The sequence below is a fragment of the Lepidochelys kempii genome, chromosome 6, assembly GCF_965140285.1.
Source record: "Lepidochelys kempii isolate rLepKem1 chromosome 6, rLepKem1.hap1, whole genome shotgun sequence".
Classification (NCBI taxonomy): Eukaryota; Metazoa; Chordata; order Testudines; family Cheloniidae; genus Lepidochelys; species Lepidochelys kempii.
The window spans coordinates 15,501,096-15,526,427 of NC_136385.1; the positions used below are offsets into that span (position 1 = coordinate 15,501,096).

The window sequence follows — 25,332 nt, forward strand, 5'->3', positions numbered from 1 at the left end:
AAAACAAGAGGTTTGTGGGGTCAGATGAAGAGCAAAGTCCTGGATCTCTCACACCCTTCTCTCTCCTGCAACTCTGGCCCATTGCAGACACACCAGGGGGGAACCCTGAAAACTGCTCCATCTCGGTGGGAGCCCTGGAGATTTCCCGCAGACTCAAGGAGCTCACCTTCATTCCTTCCTGTCTGGTAAAAAGACCTTGATTTTCCTCCTGGGCTCAGGGAACGCTCTTACCCTGGCCTAGCTTCTGGAGCCTATCACAGCGGTATCTGAGCTGTCTGGTGGCTGGAGTTTTCAAGCCGTGGGGAGCATCCATTCCCTTGAGTTGGGCTGGGAAGAGAGCAGGCTGAATTTGGATGGGATCATGGGCCTCCACAGCAGATTTCCCTCCCTACGGCTCCAGAGGTGCCAGAACAATTTGTATAGTGGGGGTGCTGAGAGCCATTGAACCAAACTGTAAAACCTGTATACTTCCAGCCACAAACTGTGGTTATGCCCCTAATTCCAGCACCTATGTACTGCCCTGTCTTCTGAGTTCAGACTCTGGGGAAGTGGTGGGGGTGAGAGAGAGAGAGCTAAGGAAGGTGGGAGTCGGAGCGGGGGTGGAGGGGTGACATGCTGGCTTAGCACAGGGAATTGGGTCTCCTTTAGCAGCTGTGATAGCTGACTACTTAGTGACAATCTGCAGAGTTGGTCCTTTGGCTCAGGTGGGGTGTGTATGAGGTTTACGGTAGGGATGATGACAGGTTTGATCCCTGATGTTGGCTACATTCGCATCAGTGTGCGTTGGGTACACATGGAGTTGCTGCGTCAGTGACCGCGTGGGCCCTGATCTAGACCCAGTTCAGTCAAAAGGTACTGGCCTGACCAGCACCAGTGTGAAGCAGAGACAGACCCTTTATCCCTGCTCTGCCATAGACTCCCTGTGGACCTGGGGCAAATCACTTAGGGCTAGAGTCACATGTTGCTCAGAACGCACCTGCCAGGCACCGGCTCCAGCCTAGCAGGAGGGTGCAGTGTGAATGTTCAAAGGCAGAAACAGAGGCACCCAACAAACCTGTACTGCAAAAATATAGGTGCGGAGTGAGTTTAGGCACCTACGGGTTTAGCTGGGCAGGTGACAATCCCTTTTTTAAGCTTGATCAGTTGGCAAGAGCAAATGAGACAAATGCCCACTTTTGTCAAAAAAATGAGGTACAGAGGAACATGCGGGGGGGCGGGGGGGGGACAGGTGACTGGCGATGCCAGCCCCATGACGGGGGGAGGCAGGGCTTGGGAGGGGGGCAGGCAGGGCTCAAGCAAGCAGCAACATCAACCCCAGCCTTTGGGAAATACTGTCACCCTATCTAACATGTGCGTTGCTGCTTGCCCGAGCCCTGCCTGACCCCCCACATGGGGAGGGGGCTTGGGCAAGCAGTGGGGGGGGGGCTCAGGTGAGTGGCTTGAGCCAGCCCCATGGAGGGGAGGGCTCGGGCCAGCCCCATGCACTGTCCTGTTTTCCCATTGGGAAATATGGTCACCTTTAGCATCTGGGACTTAGACGCCTAAGTCTCTTTGTGAATCCAGCACGTAGCCTCGCTGTGGCTCAGTTTCCCCATCTGTATTATGAGGATAATGGTACGATAAAGACTGTGAGGCGCTCAGATACTACAGCAATCAGGGCCAGTGCAACCACTAGGCGAACTAGGCGGTCGCCTAGGGCGCCAAGTGGTTGGGGGCGGCCAAAAGCGCGCTCTGGGGAGGCGGTGGAGCGGAGCTGAGCTGGGGGCAGGGGGCCGCGGGGAGGGCCGCCTGCAGCAAGTAACGGGAGGTGGGGTGGCGCCCAGGGGAACCGCTCCCTCCCCCGCCTCTGCTCCGCCTCCCCCCCTGAGCACCGCCCCGCTCTGCTTCTCTCCCGCCCAGGCTTCAGCGCCAAACAGCTGATTGGCGCCCCAAGCCTTGGAGGCTGGAGAAGGGGGGGCCTGCTCCGGGAGGAGGCGGAGCAGAGGTGAGCTGGGGCAGGGAGTTGCTGCACACCTCCCCGAGGGGAGAGGGGGCGGCAGGGAGCTGCCGCGGGGGGGAGGGGCGCCTCAGGGCGGAGGGGGCGCGGGCGGGGAGCTGCCGTGGGGGGGGGGGAGCCTCAGGGCAGAGAGGGGGTGGCGGGGAGCTGCCGTGGGGGGGCGCCTCAGGGCGGGGGGGGGGTGCCAGGTGGAAGTTTTGCCTAGGGCGCAAACATCCTTGCACCACTGGCCCTGACAGCAGCGGAAGCCGGGTCGGTACCTTAGATAGATCGGGCTGCGCCAGGGCTGTGCGCTGTGCTCGGGGTCGGCACGGGGCCCTTGGACAGAAGCAAGGTGGCCTCAGGGCTGCCGGTGACCGACACTCGGCTCTCCAGGCCCCAGGGTGGGCGGGGCAGGGGGGCACGGGAACTGCTGCCAGGCTGGATCAGAGGCGAGGGGATCCTCCGAGCCCAGGAGCCCGAGGGGGGTCGGCCGGCCCCCGACGCTTCAGGGGACGGTAACGCTGCCGTAGCAGGCGTGAGATCATCTGCCCTGCTCCGCACCTAGCAGCAGCAATTCCCCACCCGTGTGCGGCGCATCTCAAAGCATCCCACGCAGGAGGGTCGCCGTCGGAGCGGAGGCAGGGGGCACTGGGGACTGTGCTCCCCGCCGGCCGCTCAGCGCGGGATGAGCAGGAAACAGCCCAGCCTCGCCCCGCCTCACTCGCGATCCCCGTATGCACAGCGGCAGGGGAGCAGCCCAGCGCCACGCTCCATCGGGTGGGGAACTCTGCAGGGTCACGTGGGGGGCGGGTCACATGACAGAGGGCCCGGCTGGCGGCGCCGTGGCTAGCTCTGGGGGCCTGCATGGCCCCTGGTGGCGGGGGGGAGACATGGGTGCCGAGGGGCCCGGGGCCGGAGGGAGAGGAGGGGGTATCAAGGGGCCCCAGGGCTGGAGGAAGAGGTGGGGGCACTGAAGGGACTTGGGAGGGGTGGGGGCAGGGAGCCCAGTTTTTAGATCCCCGAGTGTTGGACTCAAAGCTCCTGTTAAGGCGCCAGCCTTGGAAAGTCAGACCCTGTGGGGTTTGGGGGTCTGCCATCGGGGGAGCGGGTCAGGGAGCTAGGGGCAGGGGTGTGAGGGTGCCAGCTCTAACTACTCCCTGCCAGCGTCACCGGGGGAGGTTCTGGTCTTGCAATCGGTTCCCCGCCCCAAGCCCAGGCACCCCATTTTCTGCCCCCTGGAAGGCAGGGATACCAGGGGACAGAGGAGGGACAGCTTAGTGCTGCTGGTATTTTCCCTGCCCCCCTCAAACCTTTCCTAGCTTCTCCCATTGATAACAGTCCGTCCCGCCATTTCCTTTCCTCTGTTTCCCTCACCCCACTCTGCTCCCCAGACTCCCCCTTTCCCAGGTTCCAAGCCCAACACCCATCAGTCATGATCCAGCTCCGGGTCACGCCTGAGACATCGCTGGTCGACATGCCGGTGAGGATCCATGTCTCCGGCCTAGCACCCACCCAGTTGGTGACCCTGCAGTCATCGCTGACGGACGAGAGGGGCGTCCAGTTCCGGGCCCGAGCCTTTTACCAGGCAGACGAGGCTGGGGAGGTGGACCTGGAGCGGGCAGCTGCCAAGGGCGGTGACTACGTGGGCGTCTGGCCCATGGGCCTCTTCTGGTTCCTCAAGCCGGAGAAGCTCTTCCACAGGCTGGTGAAACGGGATGTGATGAGCGGCCCCTTTTGCTTCCAGCTCGACCTCTTTGACTCCTGCCAGCTCCTTCCCTCACCCCAGCTGGTGCCCCTTGCCACTTGCACCGTGGAGAGGTGGTATGTGGGCCCCGGAGTGGAGCGTGTCCCAATCAAGGAGGGCCAGGTCCGAGGGGCCCTATTCCTGCCTCCTGGTGAGGAAACTGGCTCATCGCATCCCTGCCTTTTGCATCCTTTATCCCTGTTCTCCTCCCTTCCCAGTCCAGCCTGGCGTCCCCTTCCTACCTCTCTCTGGTGCTTGTCTTGCCCTGTTTGCATATACAAGTTCCTCTTGTACCCCTCACCCCAAAGGGTCAGTCTCCCTGCAATAGGGCATGACCATCAGGTAAGCTCACTGTGGACTCTGTCCCCCTCCCTGGTGTCCCAGCAGGACCAACAGCTTGTCCTCCTTCTCACTGTCACAGCACCCCCTGCTGGAGAGGGCAGGGTTGGACAGCTGCAGGCTCCTTCCCCTCCATGGTGTCACAGAAATGCCACCCACTGACACATGAACATTTGTATTCAGCACAAAGCCGGACTCATCCCTGTTCTCTTCCTAAATCACCCTGATTCCCTGCCATAGTGAATAACAAGCCCTTCCCAGTTGCTGAGGCAGATGTCTGGAGTCCCACTGCAACAGCCTCCTTGACCCCAAGCAGTAGGCTCATCAGCTGGAGGCCATCCCTTTCTCAGGCCTGGCTGGGGGAGTATATTGTCGCTTTTAGCCGAGCTAGTTCGGCTGCACAACCTTGCAGCAACCACAGGCTGTTGGTCTCCCTGGACCAAAGATTGGGTTTAGGTGGAGCTTATAAATGCACTTAGCTTTTTATTGGTAAAGATTGATTTCACCAGAGACACACAAACTGACGGATAATTATTTCCATCGATAATAATACAAATTTGCCGATAAAGTAAGAAAAATGCTGGCTGAGATCGTTAGTTTGATTGAAGGGTAGTGCCTTTTTATATTCTGATGTCATGTTGATAGTTTGTATTTTAACGGTTGTAAAGCTTTAACTTTTTGAATCTCAATATCTGCTGCCATTAAATAATTGTCTGACCCCGCCCCATCATTTTCCACAACAGTGAAAATTTTGATTGATAAAATTTTTTAAACATGCTTAAAATCCATAACTTTTACACAACTGTGAAAATGTAAATCAATAAAAATAGAAAAAATGCTTAAAAATAAACATCAATACTATCGAAATTATAAAAAAAAAATCTTCCCCTGCCCTCCCCCCCTCCCCACTTATAACCACTTCAAGGCTCATCAAGAAGTTAATTCTCTTTAGAGACAATTCTCAGAGGTTCAAATAGAACAAAAACTTCCAAACTAATTGCTCGGCCCCTCAGAGAAAACAGAGGTACAGGATTGCCAATCCCAGGTGTTCAAAAATCACCAGATCGGTTTAAAAATCTTGAGATTTGAAAAATAATAAATATAGGGTTCTTTCTATTGGGCCATCTGCTTCCTGAGCGTGTTTGGGTCACATTTAATATTTCTCCAACAATGGGAGCTAGGAACTTTTTTAAAAAAAGAAAGAAAGCTGAAATCCGCATGAGCATTAAAGAAAATCCGCAAATCTCACGAGACCTCAGGATAAAATGGTGAGAGTTGGCGATAGTCCTGTGGCCATGGTCTCAACACATGAAGGACAGGGATATGGAGTTTCTTAAGAGGCAGTGGCCCAGATCAACAAAGGTATTTAGGCCTCTAACTTCCATTGATATCCAGTTCAATGGAAGACTTTTGCACAAGTGAAATAGATTCCTGTTCCTGTGATCCTCCCTCTCTACTGAGCCCTAGTTTGCTAAGGCTAAGCTAAGCCCTTAGCCCTGGGGTCGCCATAACTAACTGCTGTGTTTTTCCCTTTCCCCACAATGCCTCTCTCCCCCGTTCTCTGCAGGGCCGGGCCCCTTTCCGGGGGTGATCGACATGTTTGGCGGGTCTGGCGGGCTCATTGAATTCCGATCCAGCCTGCTCGCCAGCCGGGGCTTCGCCGTGCTGGCGCTGGCTTTCTTTGGCTATGACGACCTGCCGCAGGTGCTGGCGGAGGTGGACCTGGAGTATTTCGAGGAAGCAGCCAACCTGCTCTTGAAACACCCCAAGGTATGTCCCACTCCTTCACTAGGGTCCCTTCACAGCCACTGGATGAGGGGCTTCAGGCTCCAGCCTAGATATCTGACATGTCCTGGCAATGGCTCTCACCCATGGGATCCACCCCTCCCTGGTGTCACAGTGCCCCCTGCTGGGGAGGACAGGGCTGGGCAGTGCAGGCTCCTCCTCTGCCTTGGTGTGACAGCACCCCCGCTGGAGGGGATGGGGATGGGCAATGCAGGCTCCTGCCCCGGGGTCACATTGCCCCCTGCTAAGGAGGACAGGGCTGGGCACTGCAGGCTCCTCCCCCTCCATGGTATCACAGTGCCCCCTGCTGGGGAGGATGGGGCTGGGCAGTGCAGGTTCCTGCCCCAGGGTCATAGTGCCCCTTGCTGGCCAGGGCGGGATTGGCTAGTGCAGGCTCCATCTTCGTCTGTGTCACAGCGCCCTCTGCAGGCTCCTCCTGGTATCATCCTGTGCTGGCTCCAAATTGCAGATTCCCAGGCTGTTGGCATGATTGTTCCAATGTGGCTTCTCATGGGTTTTTCAGGTGAGAGGCCCAGGCCTCGGAGTGATCGGGGTGTCCAAAGGGGCTGAGGTCTCGCTGGCCATGGCTGCTTTCTTAGAGCAGGTGGTGGCCGCGGTCTGGATCAATGGCACAGGATTCCTGAACGGCACGCCACTCCGTTACAAAGGGGTCCACATCCCGCACATTCCCTACTGCCCTGAGCGGCTGCTCATCACAGAGATGGGGGCCCTGGACAACTACCATGTCTTCAGGGATCCCCGGGACCCAGCCCACGCGGCTGCCGCCATCCCTGTGGAGAAGGCTCAAGGGGAGGTGCTCTTCGTGGTGGGAGAAGACGACCGCAATTTTAACAGCAAGCTGTTTGCTGAGATGGCTATAGAGAGGATGAAGAGCCATGGGAAGAAGAACTATACCCTGCTTTCCTACCCCGGGGCTGGGCACCTGATCGAGCCGCCAGGGTCCCCGCTGTGCAGCATCTCGCTGATCCGGGGGAGCCCCAGACCTGTGCACTGGGGGGGTGAGCCGGAGCTCCATGCCAAAGCTCAAGAGCATTCCTGGCAGGAGATCCTGAAATTCCTCGACTGCTGTCTTGGACCCACCAGCAACCTGTAACAGCCAAGGGAGTGGGGGGCCAGGGGGACCCCCTCCTGCCAGGCTGGGGAAGCTCCTCCCATCACCCCAGCCTGATCAACATAATAAATACTGAGAACATAGAAAGAATATGTGGGAAGCTTCCAGGGGAGCACCAGGGGTGGGTGTGGGGGTGCAAGGGGGAGTGCCCAAGGAAGGAAGCAGGCTGGCCTGCTGCTTAAGGCACTGCCCTGGATTTGGGAGACCTGGGCTGAAGTCTCAGCCTTGCTGCTGACACCATGGGTGGGTCACTGAATCTTTCTAAGCCTCTGTTCCCTGTCTGTAAAATGGGGATAATGCTTCTGCCTTGTCTACGTATACAGCAAGCTCGTCAATGGAATGAGTGGCTCTTAGTGTGTGTGCAATGCCCAGCTCACGGGCCTGACTCAGAGTCTGAAGGTGCTACTGGAATCTAGCTGGTAAAGAGGGCTATGTAGGAGAGGGCGCTGCTTTAAAGGGAGAAGGGGATGCCCTGCATTTATAGGCAGGGGAATCCGCAGGAGATAATTAGCTTAGATACAAGGGAACAGGTATCCATCCCCCATTAGGTTATAACTAAGGCTAAGATTTTTTCACAGATATTTTTAGTAAAAATGACAAAGAGGTCACAGGCAATAAAGAAAAAGTAATGGAAGCCCGTGACCTGTCCTTGACTTTTACTAAAAATATCCATCACAAAATAGGTAGCCGCTAGGCAGCTGCAGAGGCCTGGCTGGGAGTTCCGGGGGCCCCCACCTCCCATGGGGGCTCAGAGCTCCAGGGTCCCTCTCCTCCACACTCTGAGCTGTGGGGTCCCCTGCCACCAGAGGCTGGGAGCTGTGGGGATGGGCCAGGAACTGTGGGGTCCCCCTTCACTCATTTGGAGCTCCCCTGCACCCATGGTGGTGAGGAGCTGCGGGGTACCCGGCGCCCTGTGGCAGGCAGGTGTTGTAGGGAGCTGTGAGGGTCCACCCACAACAGCCAGTAGCTGCGGGGACCCAGCTACCCACGGTGGCCAGGAGCAGCTGGGTACCCCCACTGCCTTGGGCTTCATAGCCTTAGTTATAACAAGTTCAAAGTGGATTAAACTGCAGCCATTGCACCAGATATTACGTTAGATCTTCTGATGTTCTCACCCTCCCCTCTTAGCTCCCAGAGAAAAGCTTAGTTACTGCACATCCATGGCTGCTTGGTTTCCAAGGTAATTCACTGAAAATGACGTTAAAATGAGACGCCTCGTTGTGCCATGATAATTTACAGAAAACAATCTCATCCTCAGGGGTGGGAATTAAGTGCCACGCTAGCCTGGGGAACGGCAATTGTCTTGGTCATTTCCTGCAGCTAAACGTGGGCCCTGCAGAGCTAAGAGCAGAAGCCTGCATGGCTTGAGTTCCTTATCTGGACTCTGTAGCTGAGATGGAGCCTCAGACAATCAAGCACCGAGGTGGTGGGAGGGTGTCATACTCAGTGAATAATGTCTAGGCTGCAGGTGGCCATATTCCCTTGTACAAAGGGGAAGCCTTTCTCATTGTCCTTCATATCCGTAACCCATGAGCTTTCGCTGCAACATAAATCCACAAGACACAAACTGTGCTCCAGGTTGGGCGTGATGCTGATCGAGGAGGATTAGAGGAATAATCCTTGTGTTTTAAAGGCCCCAGCCCAGGCTTTCACCATGGAAGGGTGACAGACTATACATGAAAAGAAAGGGAGTACTTGTGGCACCTTAGAGACTAACAAATTTGTTTGAGCATAAGCTTTCGTGAGCTACAGCTCACTTCATCGGATGCATTCAGTGGAAAATACAGTGGGGAGATTTATATACACAGAGAACACGAAACAATGGGTGTTATACACACTGTAAGGAGAGCGATCACTTAAGACGAGCTAATACCAGTAGGAGAGCAGGGGGGAGAAAACCTTTTGTGGTGATAATCAAGGTGGGTCATTTCCAGCAGTTGACAAGAACGTCTAAGGGAAATGGCCTGATTATCACTACAAAAAGTTTTCTTCCCCCCCCCCCCCGCTCTCCTGCTGGTATTAGCTCATCTTAAGTGATCACTCTCCTTACAGTGTGTATGGTAACACCCATTGTTTCATGTTCTCTGTGTATATAAATCTCCCCACTGTATTTTCCACTGAATGCATCCGATGAAGTGAGCTGTAGCTCACGAAAGCTTATGCTCAAATAAATTTGTTAGTCTCTAAATACTCCTTTTCTTTTTGCGAATACAGACTAACAGGGCTGCTACTCTGAAACCAGACTATACATGTTACAGAGTAACAGCCGTGTTAGTCTGTATTCGCAAAAAGAAAAGGAATACTTCTCTAAGGTGCCACAAGTACTCCTTTTCTTTTTACTATACATGTTGTCACTTCACCCTTTGCTAAGTAGCGCCTAACATTACTCCTCACATCCAGTCGTGCCCCTGGGTGGATTAGGCTCAAACAGTGATGAGCTATTCTGCTGTGGGGGGAGCAAATTAATGAGCCTTGGGGCTGATTAGAAAGGAGCATTTGTTAAAGGGGCATCATCCTGTTGAAAAAACCTCATACCTGAAAAGCCACACAAACAAATATCCTTCGCGAAGTTAACGTTAATTCTTCTGACAGAAATTTTTTTAAGCATTTAACTGATTCATCAACATGAAGTTGACTGACTTTTTCTCTCCTTTTGCAAAATGACAATAGGCTCCTCAGCTTCAAGGCTGTGGGTTGTCTGTCTGGTCAATTTCATCTCCCTCTCTTGTGCTAGCACAAAGCTTGACTCTGTTACAATTGCAAAAGTCAGAGGACCAGCTTACAGCACCATTAACATTTAAATGCGCCCCTGGATCTGGGCTCATGATTGTACAGTCCCAGGATTTAACCCAGTTCCCGGGGCACAGAGCTGTGCATGACACAGCTGGGGGGGGGGGGCAATCTGGCTTTAAGCCACCTTTGCATTCTGCTGACCCTCGGAGCTGCCAAGGGCAGATTTGGCCTCTGGCATAATTTGGAGCAATCTCAGGACAGCTCTTAAATTCTTCTGGCTTGGTACGATCCCCAAGGGCCTGCTATGCCAGTCATGTATTGTTGAAAAACAGTGCACTATGTTCCATCAATGGCTACTAGCCAGGAAGGGCAGGGAGCCTCTGCCCTAGCCTCTGTTTGCCAGAAGCTGTGAATGGGCGACAGGGGTGGATCACTTGATGATTACCTGTTCTCTTCATTCCCTCTGGGGCACCTGGCATTGGCCACTGTCAGAAGACAGGATACTGGGCTAGATGGACCTTTGATCTGACCCAGTATGGCCATTCTTATGTACTATGAATGCACCCACTCCATGCTGGGGAGAAGGGTAGCATGAGTTCAAGGCAATAACCATTTACACCTTCACATAACACATGAGCCAGGGGGTCACCCAATGTAATCAATAGGCAGCAGGTTTAAAACAAACAAAAGGAAGTAATTCACACAACACATAGTCAATGTTTGGAATGCAGGGGATGTTGTGAAGGCCAAAACTAACAGGTCAAAAAAGAATTAGAAAAGTTCACAGGGGATATGTCCATCAATGGCTGTTAGCCAGGGTGGGCAGGGATGTAACCCCATCCTCTGGGTGTTCCTAACCTCTGACTGCCAGACTGTGAGTGCATGCCAGGCAGGCCTACTGACGGGGGGCAAAGGGGGCAATTGCCCAGGGGCCCGGGTGATTAAAGTGCCTGGGGCTGCAGGGCTCCTAGGCATAGGCACCAAGTGGGTGCTGAGCACCCACCAGCGGGCCCTTTCCACCCGCCTCGACCCCCGCAGCGCCTCCCACCAGCGGCAGCAATCAGCTTGTCCCCATCCCCTCCAGTACCCCCCGCCCACTGCTGTCAGCTGTTTGGCCGCAGGCTGAGGGCGCTGGGCGGAGGGGGCGGAGCGGGGGTGCGGGGCGGGCCTGGGTGAGTCATGGCCCAGATGCTGGGCTTGGAAGGGGCGGGACCAGCCTTCTGCAGCCCTGCGCAGCGGCTGCCGGAGAGAGTCTGGCCGGGGGATTCGCTTCCACTTCCTGCCCGGGCTGGGGTGCCGGGGTCCCCAGCAGCTGAGCCGGGTGGGGAGCGGAAGCTGCCTCCTCCCCAGCCAGGTATCTCAGGCAGCTGAGGGGCCGGGTTGCAGAGCGGTGACCGGGAGGGGCCTGGGTTAAAGGGGGGTCCCTCCTGCTCCCCGCCAGGGAGAGCCGCAGAGTGTGCTGGGGGGGGAGGCGCAGCAGGGGGACAAAGCGCCCCCCCCGCACAGATAACATGGGGTGGGGAGAGCGCGGCAGTGGGGGGGGGAACGTGACCTGCCCTTTAGATCGTGCCTCCCACACGCTATGGGGAGGCACCAGTTATATATGGGGTGCCCTCGGAGGAGGGGACGGAACAGAGGTGGGGTGGGGGTGGGGCATTGGGGAAAGGGCTCTAGGATGGAGCGGGGGGTCAAGCACCCCCTGGGAAATCTGGAAGTTGGTGCATATGCTCCTAGGCGTGCGCGGGGTAGTACTGGTGGCAGTGAAGGCCGCTGGGCAGGCATGCGGAAGCCCTGGCCATGCCAGAAGAGCACACCCAGCCGGCAGCAGCTGACTGGGCACCAGTGGGGGCCCATTGACTGTTCCGCCCTGGGGCCCGGCCTTGCTGGGGGTTGCCAGCATTGCCTGAGGGGTTGGATCACTCGATAAATTGACTGTTCTGTTCATTCCCTCCTTAGCACCTGGCACCGGCCACTGTCAAAAGAAAGGGTACTGGGCTAGATGGACCACTGGTCTGACCAGTATGGCCATTCTTATATAATATATGTGGGAGAGAGTGGAGGCAACACCATGGATTCCGTACAAGCACAACCAGTAATGCCTGTCCCAAGAGTGCAGGTGGAAATTCCCCGCATAATGCCAGAGCTATGGGCAAGATAGCAGAGTCAGGGAACGAGCTGATCCCAGTTCACACGGCTCGCACAGCCCACCTGATCCCATTGAGGTCAGTTGGATTCTGCTCTGAACATGGCCCATGGCCTCTGAGGACCTTGAGGAAACTTCTGGGCCCCTCAGATCCCAAGCTGGTGTAGCCAAGTCTTCATTTATTCACTGTAATTTAAGGTTTTGCGTGCCAGTAATACCTTTTAACTTTTTTAGAAGGTCTCTCTATAAGTCTATATTATATAACTAAACTATTGTCGTATGTAAAGTAAACAAGATTTTTTAAATGTTTAAGAAGCTTAATTTAAAATTAAATTAAAATGCAGATCTTATCAGTTTAGTGCAGTGGTTCTTAACCTGGGGTGCGAGATGCCCTTTCTCGGGGTGCGAGACATGCGAGATTTTTTTAGAAGGTAAATCATGGAAAACACAAATTAAGCACAGGCATATAAGTACAACTACTTTGTTTCATCAAACCTATGTCTTAACATAAATTTTTTAACAATTACTGTAATATACAAACAAAGTTTTTAAGTTTTCAAGTTTTTTAAGCTAATTATAGTGTAATTTTTGATAAGTGGTGCGAGAACATATTTTGAGAACTCCAGACTGTGAGCAGGCTGCGTGTCGTGTATTCAATTGCTCCCCATAGGAATGTGCTACTTACAGCGTACTACTTACGGCTGCCCGTCCTCGTGCAAGGGGATGGGGAACAGGGGTGCTTGGATAGGCGTGGGAGTCCCAGGGAGCCTGTTGGGGGTATGAATAGGGGTCGGGGCAGTCAGGGGACAGGGAGCGGGGGGGCTTGGATGGGTGGGTGGGGTTCTGGGGGGGGCAGATAGGGGTGAGGGGTTCCAGGAGGGGGCGGTCAGGAGACAAGGAGCAGGGGGGGTTGGATGGGTGGGAGGCTCTGAGGAGGGCAGTCAGGGGGTGGGGCATCCCGGGAGGGGGTGGTCAGGGGACAAGGAGCGGGGGGGGGTGGTTGGATGGGTCAGGGGGCAGGAAGGCAGGAAGTGGTAGGGGGCGGATGGGGGCGGGCTGTTTGGGGAGGCACAGCCTTCCCTACTCAGGTGTAGTGTATTAAATTTCTCCACGTAGGAATGTGCTACTTACGGGGTACTACTTATGGCCGCCAGTCCCAGTGCTCCGCAAGTATCACATTCCTACGGGGAAAAATTTAATACGCTGCACTGGGACCCCGGCTGGCAGCAGCGTGCCAGTAAAAATTGGCTCGCGTGCCGCCTTTGGCACACGTGCCACAGGTTGCCGACCCCTGTTCTAGCATATAGTCTGGTGGCTGTCCCAGAAAGTCTGTGTTGCTCCCATCCCATGTCAGACCAAAACCGTAGGCAGGATAATGGGAATAAACATGGTTGATCTCAACTGCTTTCTTTAAGGAAAAATTCCTCTCTGGGGGTTTGCTGGGTGGGAGATCTCTGGCTCTGAATCCAGCTTCTCCAGTCTATCAGGAAGTCCCTCTGAGAAGAAGCCCCGAGTGACTGGTCGTCACTCACAGACCCATGAGACCCACCTGAACTCTAAATTCTCCCATGCTGAGCCCGGAGTGCAACTGATTCCCTGCTTTTCCCCTTGCTTGGTCTCTGCTAACTTCCCAACCCTTCACCACTTGCCTCTTACCCACCTGTCACCCTCCAACTCTGTGCTGCCCTCCCCAGCCAGCTGCCATTTCCCTGCCATCCTGGATCTGCTCGGACGGGCTGCCATAGTGCCCCCTTTTGTAATGTTCTGGAACCTGCCTACCTGGTTACCCCTGTTGCAATGTTCTGGGACTTGAGGTTGGTAGCCACGCCCCCACCCAGCCCTAGCCCCCTTTGTTGCTATAGCACCCCTTCTTTTAATGTTCCAGAATCCTTCCATCTTGTTGCCATGGTCACCCCATTAAAATAGGGGAAGGAGTTTTTATCTCAGCTGTGGTTGGCATGCAGGGAGCTGCTCGGTGTTCTCTGGTCCTATGTCATCTGCAGAGTGGGTCACTGCGAAGTGAGCGTTCGCTCACTCTGAAACTGAAGCTAGTGTAGCCGGCAGCTGTTTGCTGAACAAGGACCCAAGCCCGGCAAACACTTAACCATAAGCGTTGATTTCAGTGGCACAACTCGTGCTTCAAGTCAAGCATGTGCTTATGCATTTTGTTGGCTCCTGGCCCAAAAGGGGTTTCCCATAGTCAGCTCCTGACATGAGCTCTATGATTTCTGCTGGCTTCCCATCAATTTCCAGCAGGTGTTTAAGATGTTGGCTTGAGCTGTAAAGTACGCTCTGTGTCCGATTCAACTGCATGACCCATCTCTTGCCCCAGCTAATGCAGCAGCAGCTGGGAAGTGATACCTTTACTGGCAATTTGTCATTTGGCCACTGGATGTCTCTGTGTGCATGCATCCGATGAAGTGAGCTGTAGCTCACGTAAGCTTATGCTCAAATACATTTGTTAGTCTCTAAGGTGCCACAAGTACTCCTGTTCTTTCTGTGTGTTCTGTAGACTTCCAGATGCAGAGCCTGGTTCTCATTTAATGATATTCCCTAGCACTTGTCTAGAGCTCTTCACCTGTGGTTCTCAAAGCACTTTACAAAGAAGGCCAGGATCATTATTCTCATTACACAGATGGGGAAATTGAGGCATCAGGAGGTGAAGGCCCCCATTGGGAGTTTGGCACCTAAATACCTTTGAGGATCTGAGCCAAAGTAACTTGCCTAGGATCACCTGCAGGCCAGCAGCAGAGCTGGGAATAGGCCACGCTGTGCCAACCAGTCTCATTGCTGCCCCATGCACCCCCAGCTATCCCAGTGCTGGACCCCATTACGGCTTGAGCAATTCACTTCAATTCTGGGCAGGCCCAGCCCTGCTGTTCTGCTCTGGAGCCCTCTCAGGGTTCTGGGAATTCAGTGCTATTTTGAGTTTTACATAAGCACTTGTTATGTTTGCGGTGGGAAGTGGAGCCACTGAACATTTCTGGATGGGGCAAGATTACCTCCTGCCCCTGTTGCAAATCCCCCATAAGAACATAAGAACGGCCATACTGGGTCAGACCAATGGCCCATCTAGCCCAGTATCCTCATAGACTCATAGATATTAAGGTCAGAAGGGACCATTATGATAATCTAGTCGGACCTCCTGCACAATGCAGGCCACAGAATCTCACCCATCCATTCCTGCAATAAACCTTTCTCCTATGTCTGAGCTACTGAAGTCCTCAAATCATGGTTTAAAGACTTCAAGGTGCAGAGAATCCTCCAGCAAGTGCCCCATGCTACAGAGGAAGGCGAAAAACCCCCAGGGCCTCTTCCAACCTGCCCTGGAGGAAAATTCCTTCCCGACCCCAATATGGGGGGAGGGATAGCTCAGTGGTTTGAGCATTGGCCTGCTAAACCCAGGGTTGTGAGTTCAATCCTTGAGGGGGCCATTTGCAATCTCTGGCAAAAATTGGGGATTGGTCCTGCTTTGAGTAGGGGGTTGGACTAGATGACCTCCTGAGGTCCCTTCCAACCCTGATAGTCTATGATAGTCTATGTCGATCAGCTGAACCATGAGCATGTGGGCAAGATTCACCAGCCAGATACCCAGGAAAGAATTCTCTGTAGTAACTCAGATCCCATCCCATCACAGGCCATTGGGCCTCTTCACCATGAATAGTTAAAGATCAATTAATTGCCAAAATCATGTTATCCCATCATACCATCTCCTCCATAAACTTATTGAGTTTAATCTTGAAGCCAGATAGGTCTTTTGCCCCCACTGCTTCCCTTGGAAGGCTATTCCAGAACTTCACTTCCCTGATAGTTAGAAACCTTCATCTAATTTCAAGTCTAAACTTCTCGATGGCCAGTTTATATCCATTTGTTCTTGTGTCACATTGGTACTGAGCTTAAATAATTCCTCTCCCTCTCCGGTATTTATCCCTCTGATATATTTATAGAGAGCAATCATATCTCCCCTCAACCTTCTTTGGTCAGGCTAAACAAGCCAAGCTCCTTTAGTCTCCTTTCATAAGACAGGTTTTCCATTCCTCGGATCATTCTAGTAGCCCTTCTCTGTACCTGTTCCACTTTGAATTCATCCTTCTTAAACAGAACTGCACACAATATTCCCGATGAGGTCTCACTAGTGCCTTTTATAACGGTACTAACACCTCCTTATCTCTACTGGAAATACTTCGCCTGATGCATCCCAAGACCGCATTAGCTTTTTTCAAGCCATATCACATTGGCCAATGCCAGGTGTTTCAGAGGAAATGAACAGAACAGTCAATCATCAAGCGATCCATCCCATCACTCATTCCCAGCTTCTGGCAGTCAGAGGCTAGGGACACCCAGATCATGGGGTTGTGGCCCTGACCATCCTGGCTATTAGCCTGTGATGGGTTGGACCCCCCCATCTGGGATGCCACCTGATATGCTAGGGTCTCACTGAGCCCACCCGTTCCACCAGCCTAGGCTTCCTCACCCTGTCTATGCTATGCCAGGCCCTCAAGCCTTCTCTAGAACACACTCTGGCCACACCCAGCTGCAGACACAGACGGAAGTCAGCTCTGTGTGAGAGGATTCAGCTCAGAGATTCACCCAGCACACACGTGCACACCCCTTTTGGGGAGTAAACCCAAAATAATATTGTCTTGCACTATATAGAAAAATCTGCACTGCGCAAGCTCATAAAAATTGTCCTCTCCCTCAATGTGGAGAGAGATATGCACAGCTTCTTGCCCCCCACCCCAGACATGAATTGCACAAACTGGGTTATGTTATAAACAAGAAATAAGTTTATTAACTACAAAAGGTAAATTTTAAGTGATTATAAGGGATAGCAAACAGTACAAAGCAGATTATTGAGCAAATAAAACGAAACATGCAAACTAAGTTTAATACACTCAAGAAACAGGTTACAAAATGTAATTTCTCACCCTAAATGTTGTTTTAGGCAAGTCACAGAGTTTCTGGCGTTCCAGCACTGAATGCAGCATGTCTGATTACCAGTCTTGGGGGCAGGTGGCGTATGTGTGCATTCGGTGCAAGGAGCTCCTGGCCCTGAGGGACCAAGTACAGGCTCTTACTATTCAGACATAGAATCTCCATCCATAGAAATTCAATGGCAGTGGTTCTCTAACATTTTAACGTTACCCTTGTCTATGGCCAAACCCCTCCCACAGCTGTGGTTGGGAGCTGTGGCTGGGAGCAGGGCTGGAGGCCACAGGTGGGGCCAGAGGCTGCAGGCGGGGGCTGGGCCAGAAGCGAAGCCATGGCTGGGGGTGAGGCTGGGAGCTGGGGCTGGAGCAGAGGTGGGGGCAGAGCAGGGCTGGGTGGCACTCCCACCCTGCCCCCTGTGGGGGCTGGCCCGGGGCCACACTACCCCGAAATGTTAATAAACTGGATAGTCCCCATTCTGCTACTGGACTTCGGCCTGCATTTTTGTTGGGTTTTGGTTTGGGGGTGGGGGTGTTTATCGATCTAAGTCTAGAGAATGTTCATCAGGTGTACCTGGCTCTCCCATTCCCACTCTAAACTTCCTCACAAGACTCTCCTGTTAGCTGCTCCTGTTCCCCCTTCATTAGCTACCTGATCTTTATAGTTCAGCCTATTTGTAGGAAGCCCAGAACTTGCCATTAATGAGAAGACCTGACTGTCAGCAGCTGGGACTTTTGAAAATCGTTAGCCACCAGTGGATATCTTTACACAGTGTAAATAAAGGCTTTGGAAGATATAAAGGGCAGGGGAACATTCCTTTATGATCCCTTATGAAAATAAGTCTGCATTCCAGGTTTGTGATGTCATCCCATTTTGTTTGAGCAGTTATGACTCAGGAACAATATAACCCCGGGAGGGGCGTTTCCTAAGGTTCCTGGTAAACTCGGCACTTTCGCTTTTCAAGGTGATCGCAAAGTTGTCAGTGCTCAGAGACATGGAGTGATAAAAGGCCTAGGGTGAAATTCTGGCCCTATTGAAATCAATGGCAAGACTCCCCTGGAGTTCAGTGGGACCAGCCAACTCCTGGGGCTCATGCTGCAGGCTCCGCCCCCACCAGCAGCCAAGGTCTCCCCTCCCCCACCTCCTCCCCCGAGCCTGCCATGTTCCCGCCCCTCCCTCTCTCTTCCAGCACTTCCCCTGCTGCCAAACAGCTGTTTGCCAGTGCTCAGGTTGCTCCAGGTCCCCTCACCCCCCTCCCAAAAACCACACACACAAACTCACTATCCTGCTGGTAATAGCTCATCCAAAGTGACCACTCTCCCTACAATGTGCATGATAATCAAGGTGGGCCATTTCCAGCACAAATTCAGGTTTTCTCACCCCCCCACCCCCATACACACACAAACTCACTCTCCTGCTGGTAATAGCTCATCCAAAGTGACCACTCTCCCTACAATGTGCATGGTAATCAAGGTGGGCCATGTCTAGCACAAATCCAGGTTTGTGTGTGTGCTTTTTGGGAGGGGGGTGAGGGGGTGAGAGAACCTGGATTTGTGCAGGAAATGGCCCAACTTGATTATCATGCACATTGTGTAGAGAGTTGTCACTTTGGATGGGCTATTACCAGCAGGAGAGTGAATTTGTGTGTGTGGGGGGGTGGAGGGTGAGAAAACCTGGATTTGTGCTGGAAATGGCCCAACTTGATGATCACTTTAGATAAGCTATTACCAGCAGGACAGTGGGGTGGGAGGAGGTATTGTTTCATATTCTCTGTGTGTATATAAAGTCTGCTGCAGTTTCCACGGTATGCATCCGATGAAGTGAGCTGTAGCTCACGAAAGCTCATGCTCAAATAAATTGGTTAGTCTCTAAGGTGCCACAAGTACTCCTTTTCTTTTTGCGAATATTTGGAAAGATCATTAAGTGGTCCACTGAGACCCCCAGCGATTTTCAAGTGGTCGGTGGAAAAATAAGTTAGACTACAAAAGCAATCAAGGTACCTCCCTTTATTTTCATTTACTTCCTATTACTTATAGGAGGAGGAGGAAGAAGAAAAAAAGAATGAAAAAAGGGGGCAGGGAGGAGATAAGTGAGAATGTTCTTTTCTTGGCTGGGTCCCAAGGTCGGGCCCACAAAATGAAGCTAAGCACAGGGCCCCACTAACTCTAAATCCGCCACTGCTTACAAATCAACCCATTTCTGAGAAGCCCAGAGCTTTTTAAAAGGAGCAGGTGTGCCCAGCAGTCACTGATGGCTTTTAATAATCGCTTGCAACCTCTGGGCTGCCAATCTGCCTAGTAACAGGGTGACGGATCCTGCACATCGCTTCCTGAGCTCTTGGCCATGCACCAAACCTGGCTTGCAGAGACAGTGTTGAAAGAAGGAAGCCAAATTAACACAGCAAAGGACTGAGTTGGCTGTGAGCCTCCGAGCAATCTTCCCCTGAGTTTCCCATCATCTAGATGTGCAGGGATAGCTCAGTGGTTTGAGCATTGGCCTGCTAAATTCAGGGTAGAGTGTTCAATCCTTGAGGGAGCCATTTAGGGATCTGGGCCAAAAATTGGGCATTGGCCCTGCTTTGAGCAGGGGGTTGGACTAGATGACCTCCTGAGGTCCCTTCCAGCCCTGATATTCTATGAGTAACCCATATTACGGGCAGTGCTTCCATGGCACCAAAGGCATCCCCGGAGTAACTCCACTGCTGTCAGGGCGAGTTGGGCCCTGTGTCTTCACAGCACTTCAAACCATGAACGCAGAAGCATTGGTTTCATCTTCCCAGCTTTGAAGAGCATTGTGGGGGGGTTTCATGGAGACTAAAGGACTGGAGGCGGGTACAGGGCTATGTTCAGAAACAAGCTCAACTCCCAGCACACTGATCCAGATTTACACGCTCATTTCAAGCTTCCCAGAGGTGGGGGTTGGGGGGGATCTAAGGCACCAGTTCTCATACATGGGGAGCGATTTCCCTTTGACTCTAGTGGGAGTTACACACATCCTCCAGCATGGAAATGGGGCCTCCTTAGGTTGCTCTGGCCCGTTATGAAGATGGGGCTGTTGGTGACATGGAGCTGGGTTTGGCTTTCCAACAGCCTCAACGGGCTGTTTGGATCTGGGGGTGGGTGACTTAGTTTTTCAGTTGGGAAATTTCCCAGTGGGGTTTCAAAGGCTGGATGCGGTACACCCTGACCAAGTCTCTTATAAACAGCGATGCTACCTGCTTTTGCTTTTAGTTTCGAGAGGGACTTTCCAGCAGCACCTCTCTATAAAACACCTGTAAGAGCCGCCCTGGGCTGAGAGACCTGAGAGAGATCATCCAAGTGCTGCCAGGATAGGAGGAGGCACAAGGGGAAATCATGACTACGACTCTGTGGGTGCTGCCAAAGGTAAGCAAGTGTGAGTGATGTGTCAGCTAAAGAAAGAAAGATCCATGTATCTTTGTTTTTATTTCAGTTTTACAAACCTGCCACCATCACAACTTTTCTTTCTTTCACTGAGATGAACTCTGCGTTTATAACTGGTTCTGATCTGCCATATCCAAGCACCAGGTTCTAAATAGGGCCTGGAATTCATGAGCGGCAAATTCTATGGGCCCGTGGCGCCTAGGCACCAGGAATATTCCTGGCCTGGGCCTGGCTCCAGCACTGCTTGAGGCCGGGTCTCTCCCTCAGCCCTGCCATCTGTCCCCAAGCGCTCCCCGCCAGCACATCCCCCAGGCAATTTAAAACAGACCGGGGCCCCTACCCACCACCTGCCTGCTAGTTCCATGTAGCTGCCGGCCCCTTCCTGCAGCCCCTGGGTGGGGGTGGTGGGGTAGGGAGGGTGGTCTGCGTGTGTGTCCACACACGCTGCTCCCGCCCCAAGCGCCCCTACGGCCAATAGGAAGCTGCAAGGGCAATGCCTGGGGGTAGCAGCACACGGAGGCCCCCCGGCCTGCCCTGCCTAGGAGCCCCAGTTAAGCGCCACCCCCTCCACCCCTTCCCAGAGCCTGCACCCCCAGCCCAGAGCCTGCACCCAAACTCCGTCCCAAAGCCTGCACCCCCACCCCCTTCCCATGCACCCTCTCCTGCCCCCAAACTCCCTCCCAGAGCCTGCACCCCAGCCCTCCGCACTCCCTTCCAGAGCCTGCACCCAAACTCCCTCCCAGAGCCTGCATCCCTCACCCCCTCCTGCACTCCCACCCCTTGCCCCAGAGCCTACACCCAGCACCCAAACTCCATCCCAGAGTCTGCACCCCGCACACCCTCCTGCACCCCCACCCCCTGCACCAGCCTGGAGCCTGCACCCAGCACCCAAACTCCATCCCAGAGCCTGCACCCCTCCTACACCCCAATTTCCTCCCCCAGCCCAGGGCCTGTACCCCAGACCTCCTCCCCCAACCCAAAATCCCTCCCAGAGCTTTAGGCAGGTGGAGGGAAGAGTTGGGGCGGGGCAGGCTCTGGGCGTTCTGGGCACCACCAAAATTTCTACAAACCTGCCGCCCCTGCTGGAATTCTCATGTTAGCAATTTTTCTTTGGAATAAAGACTCATTGACTGCTCTTGATGCATAGAATGCTGTCTTTCCTCATGACAATCTCAGGTAAAAACCTCTCCCTCGCCCATGATCAGCTGTTCACTCATAAATCGCTTCATTCTAACCCTTTTTCCCTTCATCTGTTGTTTTAAAGACAGACGGTCAGAATTCTCATTTACACCAAAGCCTTTTTACACCGTTATTGCAATGTAACAGAGCCTTCAGCTATGTCTCCACTGCAAGAAGGGATGTGTTTTTACACTGTCTCAATGTAAAAAAAACACACCTGTTTTTGGCAGCAAAGACATAGCCTTAAAGTGGGAGCACTTTATATTTACAACTACTTTAAGTCACCTTTATAATGACTGGAGCAATGTAAACTGGCCTTAGTATAAATAAGAATCAAGCTCAGATGTTTCTCTACATTCCAGCGAATCAACTATTGAATCTGTGTGGGAAAGGGGCTAGTTGGCATTCCCTTGAGCTAGTTTTTTTAGTTGAAAAATGGGTTTTTGTAAAAATGAAATTGTTCATTTTTCTATTACTAACTGGAATGACAAATTTTGGAGGGGGGTGAGGGGGGGAAGTTGAAGTTTTACAAATTCCATCTCTATTTTTTTTTTAAATATTCCCCTCCTTTTTCACCATTGGAAAAAGGGGGGAATGTGTAACTATGTTAAGAGAAAATGAAAGAAAACACACTGTTTTCTCTCACTTAATAGAGTAAGAAAAATTACGTGAGAGGAAGTAGAGAAAAAACATTTCTCACATCTGACCTTTTTCCACTGGAAACGTATGACGAGAGAGCTTCTTTCCCTCACTTTTTTCACACTTTTAAAAGAATTCACACTTTTCTAGTGGAAGAAAATAAGCAATGGCAGAGAAAGGCAGGGGAAAAAAACAAATATTCTACATGAATTTTTTCAAAACAAAATGAAAATTAAAATAGTTTAGGATGTACATTTTTGGCAAAAAATTGCCAACCAAATCTCAACCAGCTGTAATCAAATCTTGCCTCCCCTTCTCCTCCCTGAAGTGCTATGATCTTGATACAGAAATAATTGCCCTTTGGTGTACTGGGAGGAACAAGTCTCTGACTGTATGTACAGTGGCATCATGTTGCAGGGCTGGATCTGTTATCTCTCTGGCCTACAGCCTACACTGCAATAAAATACCTGTGCCACCAAGTCTCAGAGCCGGAGCCAGTTGACTCAGGCTTGCAGGTCTTGGACTGTGGAGCTAAAAATTGCTGAATAGGCATTCAGGCTTCGTCTGGAGCCTGGGCTCTGAGACCCTCCCAACCCAGGTCTGCAGGACCCAGGCTTGTGGACTCCATGTTTCCAAGCCCATGCTGCATTGTAAACCTGGGCTTACAGCGACTTGACCAGGGCCTCACAGCCATGCTAATGTGTCCATGGTGCACTATGCAGACTTCCTAACTCAGGTCTCCGGCTTGAGCTGCATCCACACGGCACAATGACAGGGCTTGGACCTAAGTCATAGGGTCCTAAGACTCGGGTCCTGAGTGCTTCCCAGGTCAGACTGATTTGTGTGTGGACAGAAGGGAGGCTCGGGCTCAAACCTGAGTCAGTGTCCAGGTTTAGTGTCCAGGATAGACAGGCCCTAAGGGGTTTAGGCCTTTCTTTCCAAGGCAGCACTGGCGGACTGTGCGTTGAATGCTGAGCGCAGTTCTGGCATGGGTTGACAAGCTGGAGAGGATTCAGGGAGAACTAAACAAACCAATGGAAGGGCTGGAGGGACAGAGCAAGAGATCTCAATGGGCCTTGGGGAGGAAGCCAAACCTGCGAAGCTCCTCACGCAAAGGGAGAGTCCAGGACCCAAGCGAAGATCACAGGTGAAGGCTGGGGGTGGACAACAGGGCCCCCAATTCTAACATGATGCAGTTCCTGTCCATAGGAACCAGAATCAGGCCAAGGAGAAACTCCGTGAGGTACAACCTTGATGGCTTTATTAAATCCCCCTGCTCTCTTTCCACCATCAAGGCTAGGAATGGGGCTTTGAGGGGGGATTAGAATCAGCAGAACTAGAGGTGCCTGGGGATGCCTGTCAGAGGAGGAGAGGGATGGGGCACCAAGGCTGATACAGCAGTGGGGGTGGGGGGAGATGAGAAAGGACACCAAGCCCAAGGCATAGGCAGGAGTTGTGTGACACATGCTCTCAGAGGCAGAGCCCGGGAGCTTGAACTCAGTGGGCAGCACAACCAAGAGCCAGTGATGTGACCCAGCTGGCACAGGGGTGATATTTTTGAAGCAATGAACGAGAGAGCTGATCTTGGCGGTGGTGGCACCAGAGGTGGCAGCAGTAGGGCTGGGCTGGAGTTAGGGGTGGTGTGAGGGTGAAGTCCAAAGGAAAACAGAGTAGTGAAAGACACAGAGTTGGAACGGGGGCAAATCCCCAGTATAGACAAAGGAGCTTTATGGGGCAGGGTCTGTGGATTGTTTCAGGGAAGTCCACAGCACACTTTTGGGTGCTAAATAAAATGAGACTGGCTGGTGTAGGTAGAGAGGGTGGGTGCGGGAGCTGACATATGTGGACATGAAGGGTAGGGTAGGTGGGCACAATAACCTAATAGGCCTCTTCCGTCTGTAATGTGTCTCCTTCGTCTTTTCCTCACCTGTCATGTTAGGTCAATCAGAAGTCTGGCTGTTCAGCAGTGCTGCAGAATTCTCCCACCAGCGTCTGGAAGGCTCTCTTGGAGAAGGCCACCCACCTACAAACCCTCGATATCGGCCCAGAAACTGATACCAAAGTGACCCTGAACATCTTCAGTGGCCAGAAATCCCTGTGCCTGGAAGCCGATCTCCACAACACGGTCGATCAGATCAAGACGTGGATCATGCAGGAGAGGAAGTTTGGTGGCTCAGGGTCCATCAGCCTGCTGTATGGGAACCAGGAACTGCAGGGCCCAAAGACCTTGGGCCAGCACAGAGTGACGAGCCCAGCCACCCTGGTCATCGTCCACAAATGCACTGGGGGATAAGCAGCTACAGCATGTTAAAGGCAACGTTGTAGAGAGCAGTTGATTAAATTAATGCAAATAACTTGTTTCCTTAAATTAATCTCTGTTTTCTGACCTTAATTCCAATGATTGTGCTTAGTTTTAGAAGTTGAGCAGCTGTGTTAGTCCTGAGCATTAAAAGACAATGAATAAAAGGTTCTTCAAGGGGCTGGATTTCTTTTTTTCCATTCATATTCTGGCTTTCAGTTCCTTGTCCCTACCCCTCAGAGTGGCTTTTCAGCTGTTGGTTGAAAGACCAGTGTTAGAGGGCTTATTCCTTCACCCGCTTACTTCCCTGGTCCTTCATGCATGAACAGAGAGTAACAATACCCAAAGTCCAAAGGTGCAAACAATTAGATGTTTATTGGGGTGAACTTCCAGCAAGCATAATTCCAGTTTCCTTCCTTAATGTCCCCCTTCCCAGGTCTGACACCACAGAGCCTTACCTGTGTCCCTGTTCCCATTCCCTCCCTTAGCAAAACATGATTCCAATTTCCCCACCCCCATTCCTCATTCCCATTCCCCCCCTTACTTCCTGATTGACTGCAGACTATATAGTAAAACTTGAGTTCAGCTTAGCTATACCATAACCAATCATTTTACTGAAATTTAACTAACCAATCCTAACATATTGTAACATGATTATTTAACCAATTATATCCCACCACCTTAATTAGTTTACACCCCACAAAATACAGCAGACAGAAACAATCACAGAACCAGACAGAGACCATGCAAATAAACAATAGCAAAGTGGGAACTATAATGACAAAACAATACAGAAGTGAGGATTTCACAACTACATCTATAAAGACATAAAGGTTTCCCAGCTGTGTCTATTGATAAGTGATTTCTTACTGAATAGAAAACGATCAAACTAAACTTCCTTTTACATCCTCTAGGCTCTTCCCTTTCTCTGGAGGTGATAGATCAGATCACCTTTCTAACAGCCCAATAGCACCTTATTTCAGTTTGGAATGTGAGGATGTGACCATCCTAGCTTATGGCTCCCTTGGCTG

The 25,332-nt window shown here is 52.3% G+C and overlaps 2 protein-coding genes across 3 annotated transcripts; both read left to right on the forward strand.

Annotated features, from left to right (window-relative positions):
* On the forward strand, positions 1–7,068 carry LOC140912462 (acyl-coenzyme A amino acid N-acyltransferase 1). 2 transcript variants are annotated; one of them, XM_073346894.2, is made up of 4 exons: positions 1–185; positions 3,370–3,873; positions 5,629–5,831; positions 6,370–7,068. In XM_073346894.2, exons 2-4 carry the CDS (start codon positions 3,411–3,413, stop codon positions 6,958–6,960), a joined length of 1,257 nt encoding a protein of 418 aa, XP_073202995.2. In that variant the 5' UTR covers positions 1–185; positions 3,370–3,410; the 3' UTR covers positions 6,961–7,068. The 2 variants fall into 2 exon arrangements, with proteins under 2 accessions (XP_073202995.2, XP_073202996.2); XM_073346895.2 differs by lacking the exon at positions 1–185 and adding an exon at positions 1,928–1,984.
* A 2,142-nt stretch (positions 7,069–9,210) lies between these two features.
* On the forward strand, positions 9,211–24,483 carry LOC144930641 (uncharacterized). Its single transcript, XM_078853130.1, has 3 exons — positions 9,211–11,065; positions 20,014–20,166; positions 23,942–24,483. The coding sequence occupies exons 2-3, from the start codon at positions 20,137–20,139 to the stop codon at positions 24,293–24,295; spliced, it is 384 nt and encodes a 127-aa protein (XP_078709256.1). The 5' UTR covers positions 9,211–11,065; positions 20,014–20,136; the 3' UTR covers positions 24,296–24,483.
* Positions 24,484–25,332: the final 849 nt, after the last annotated feature.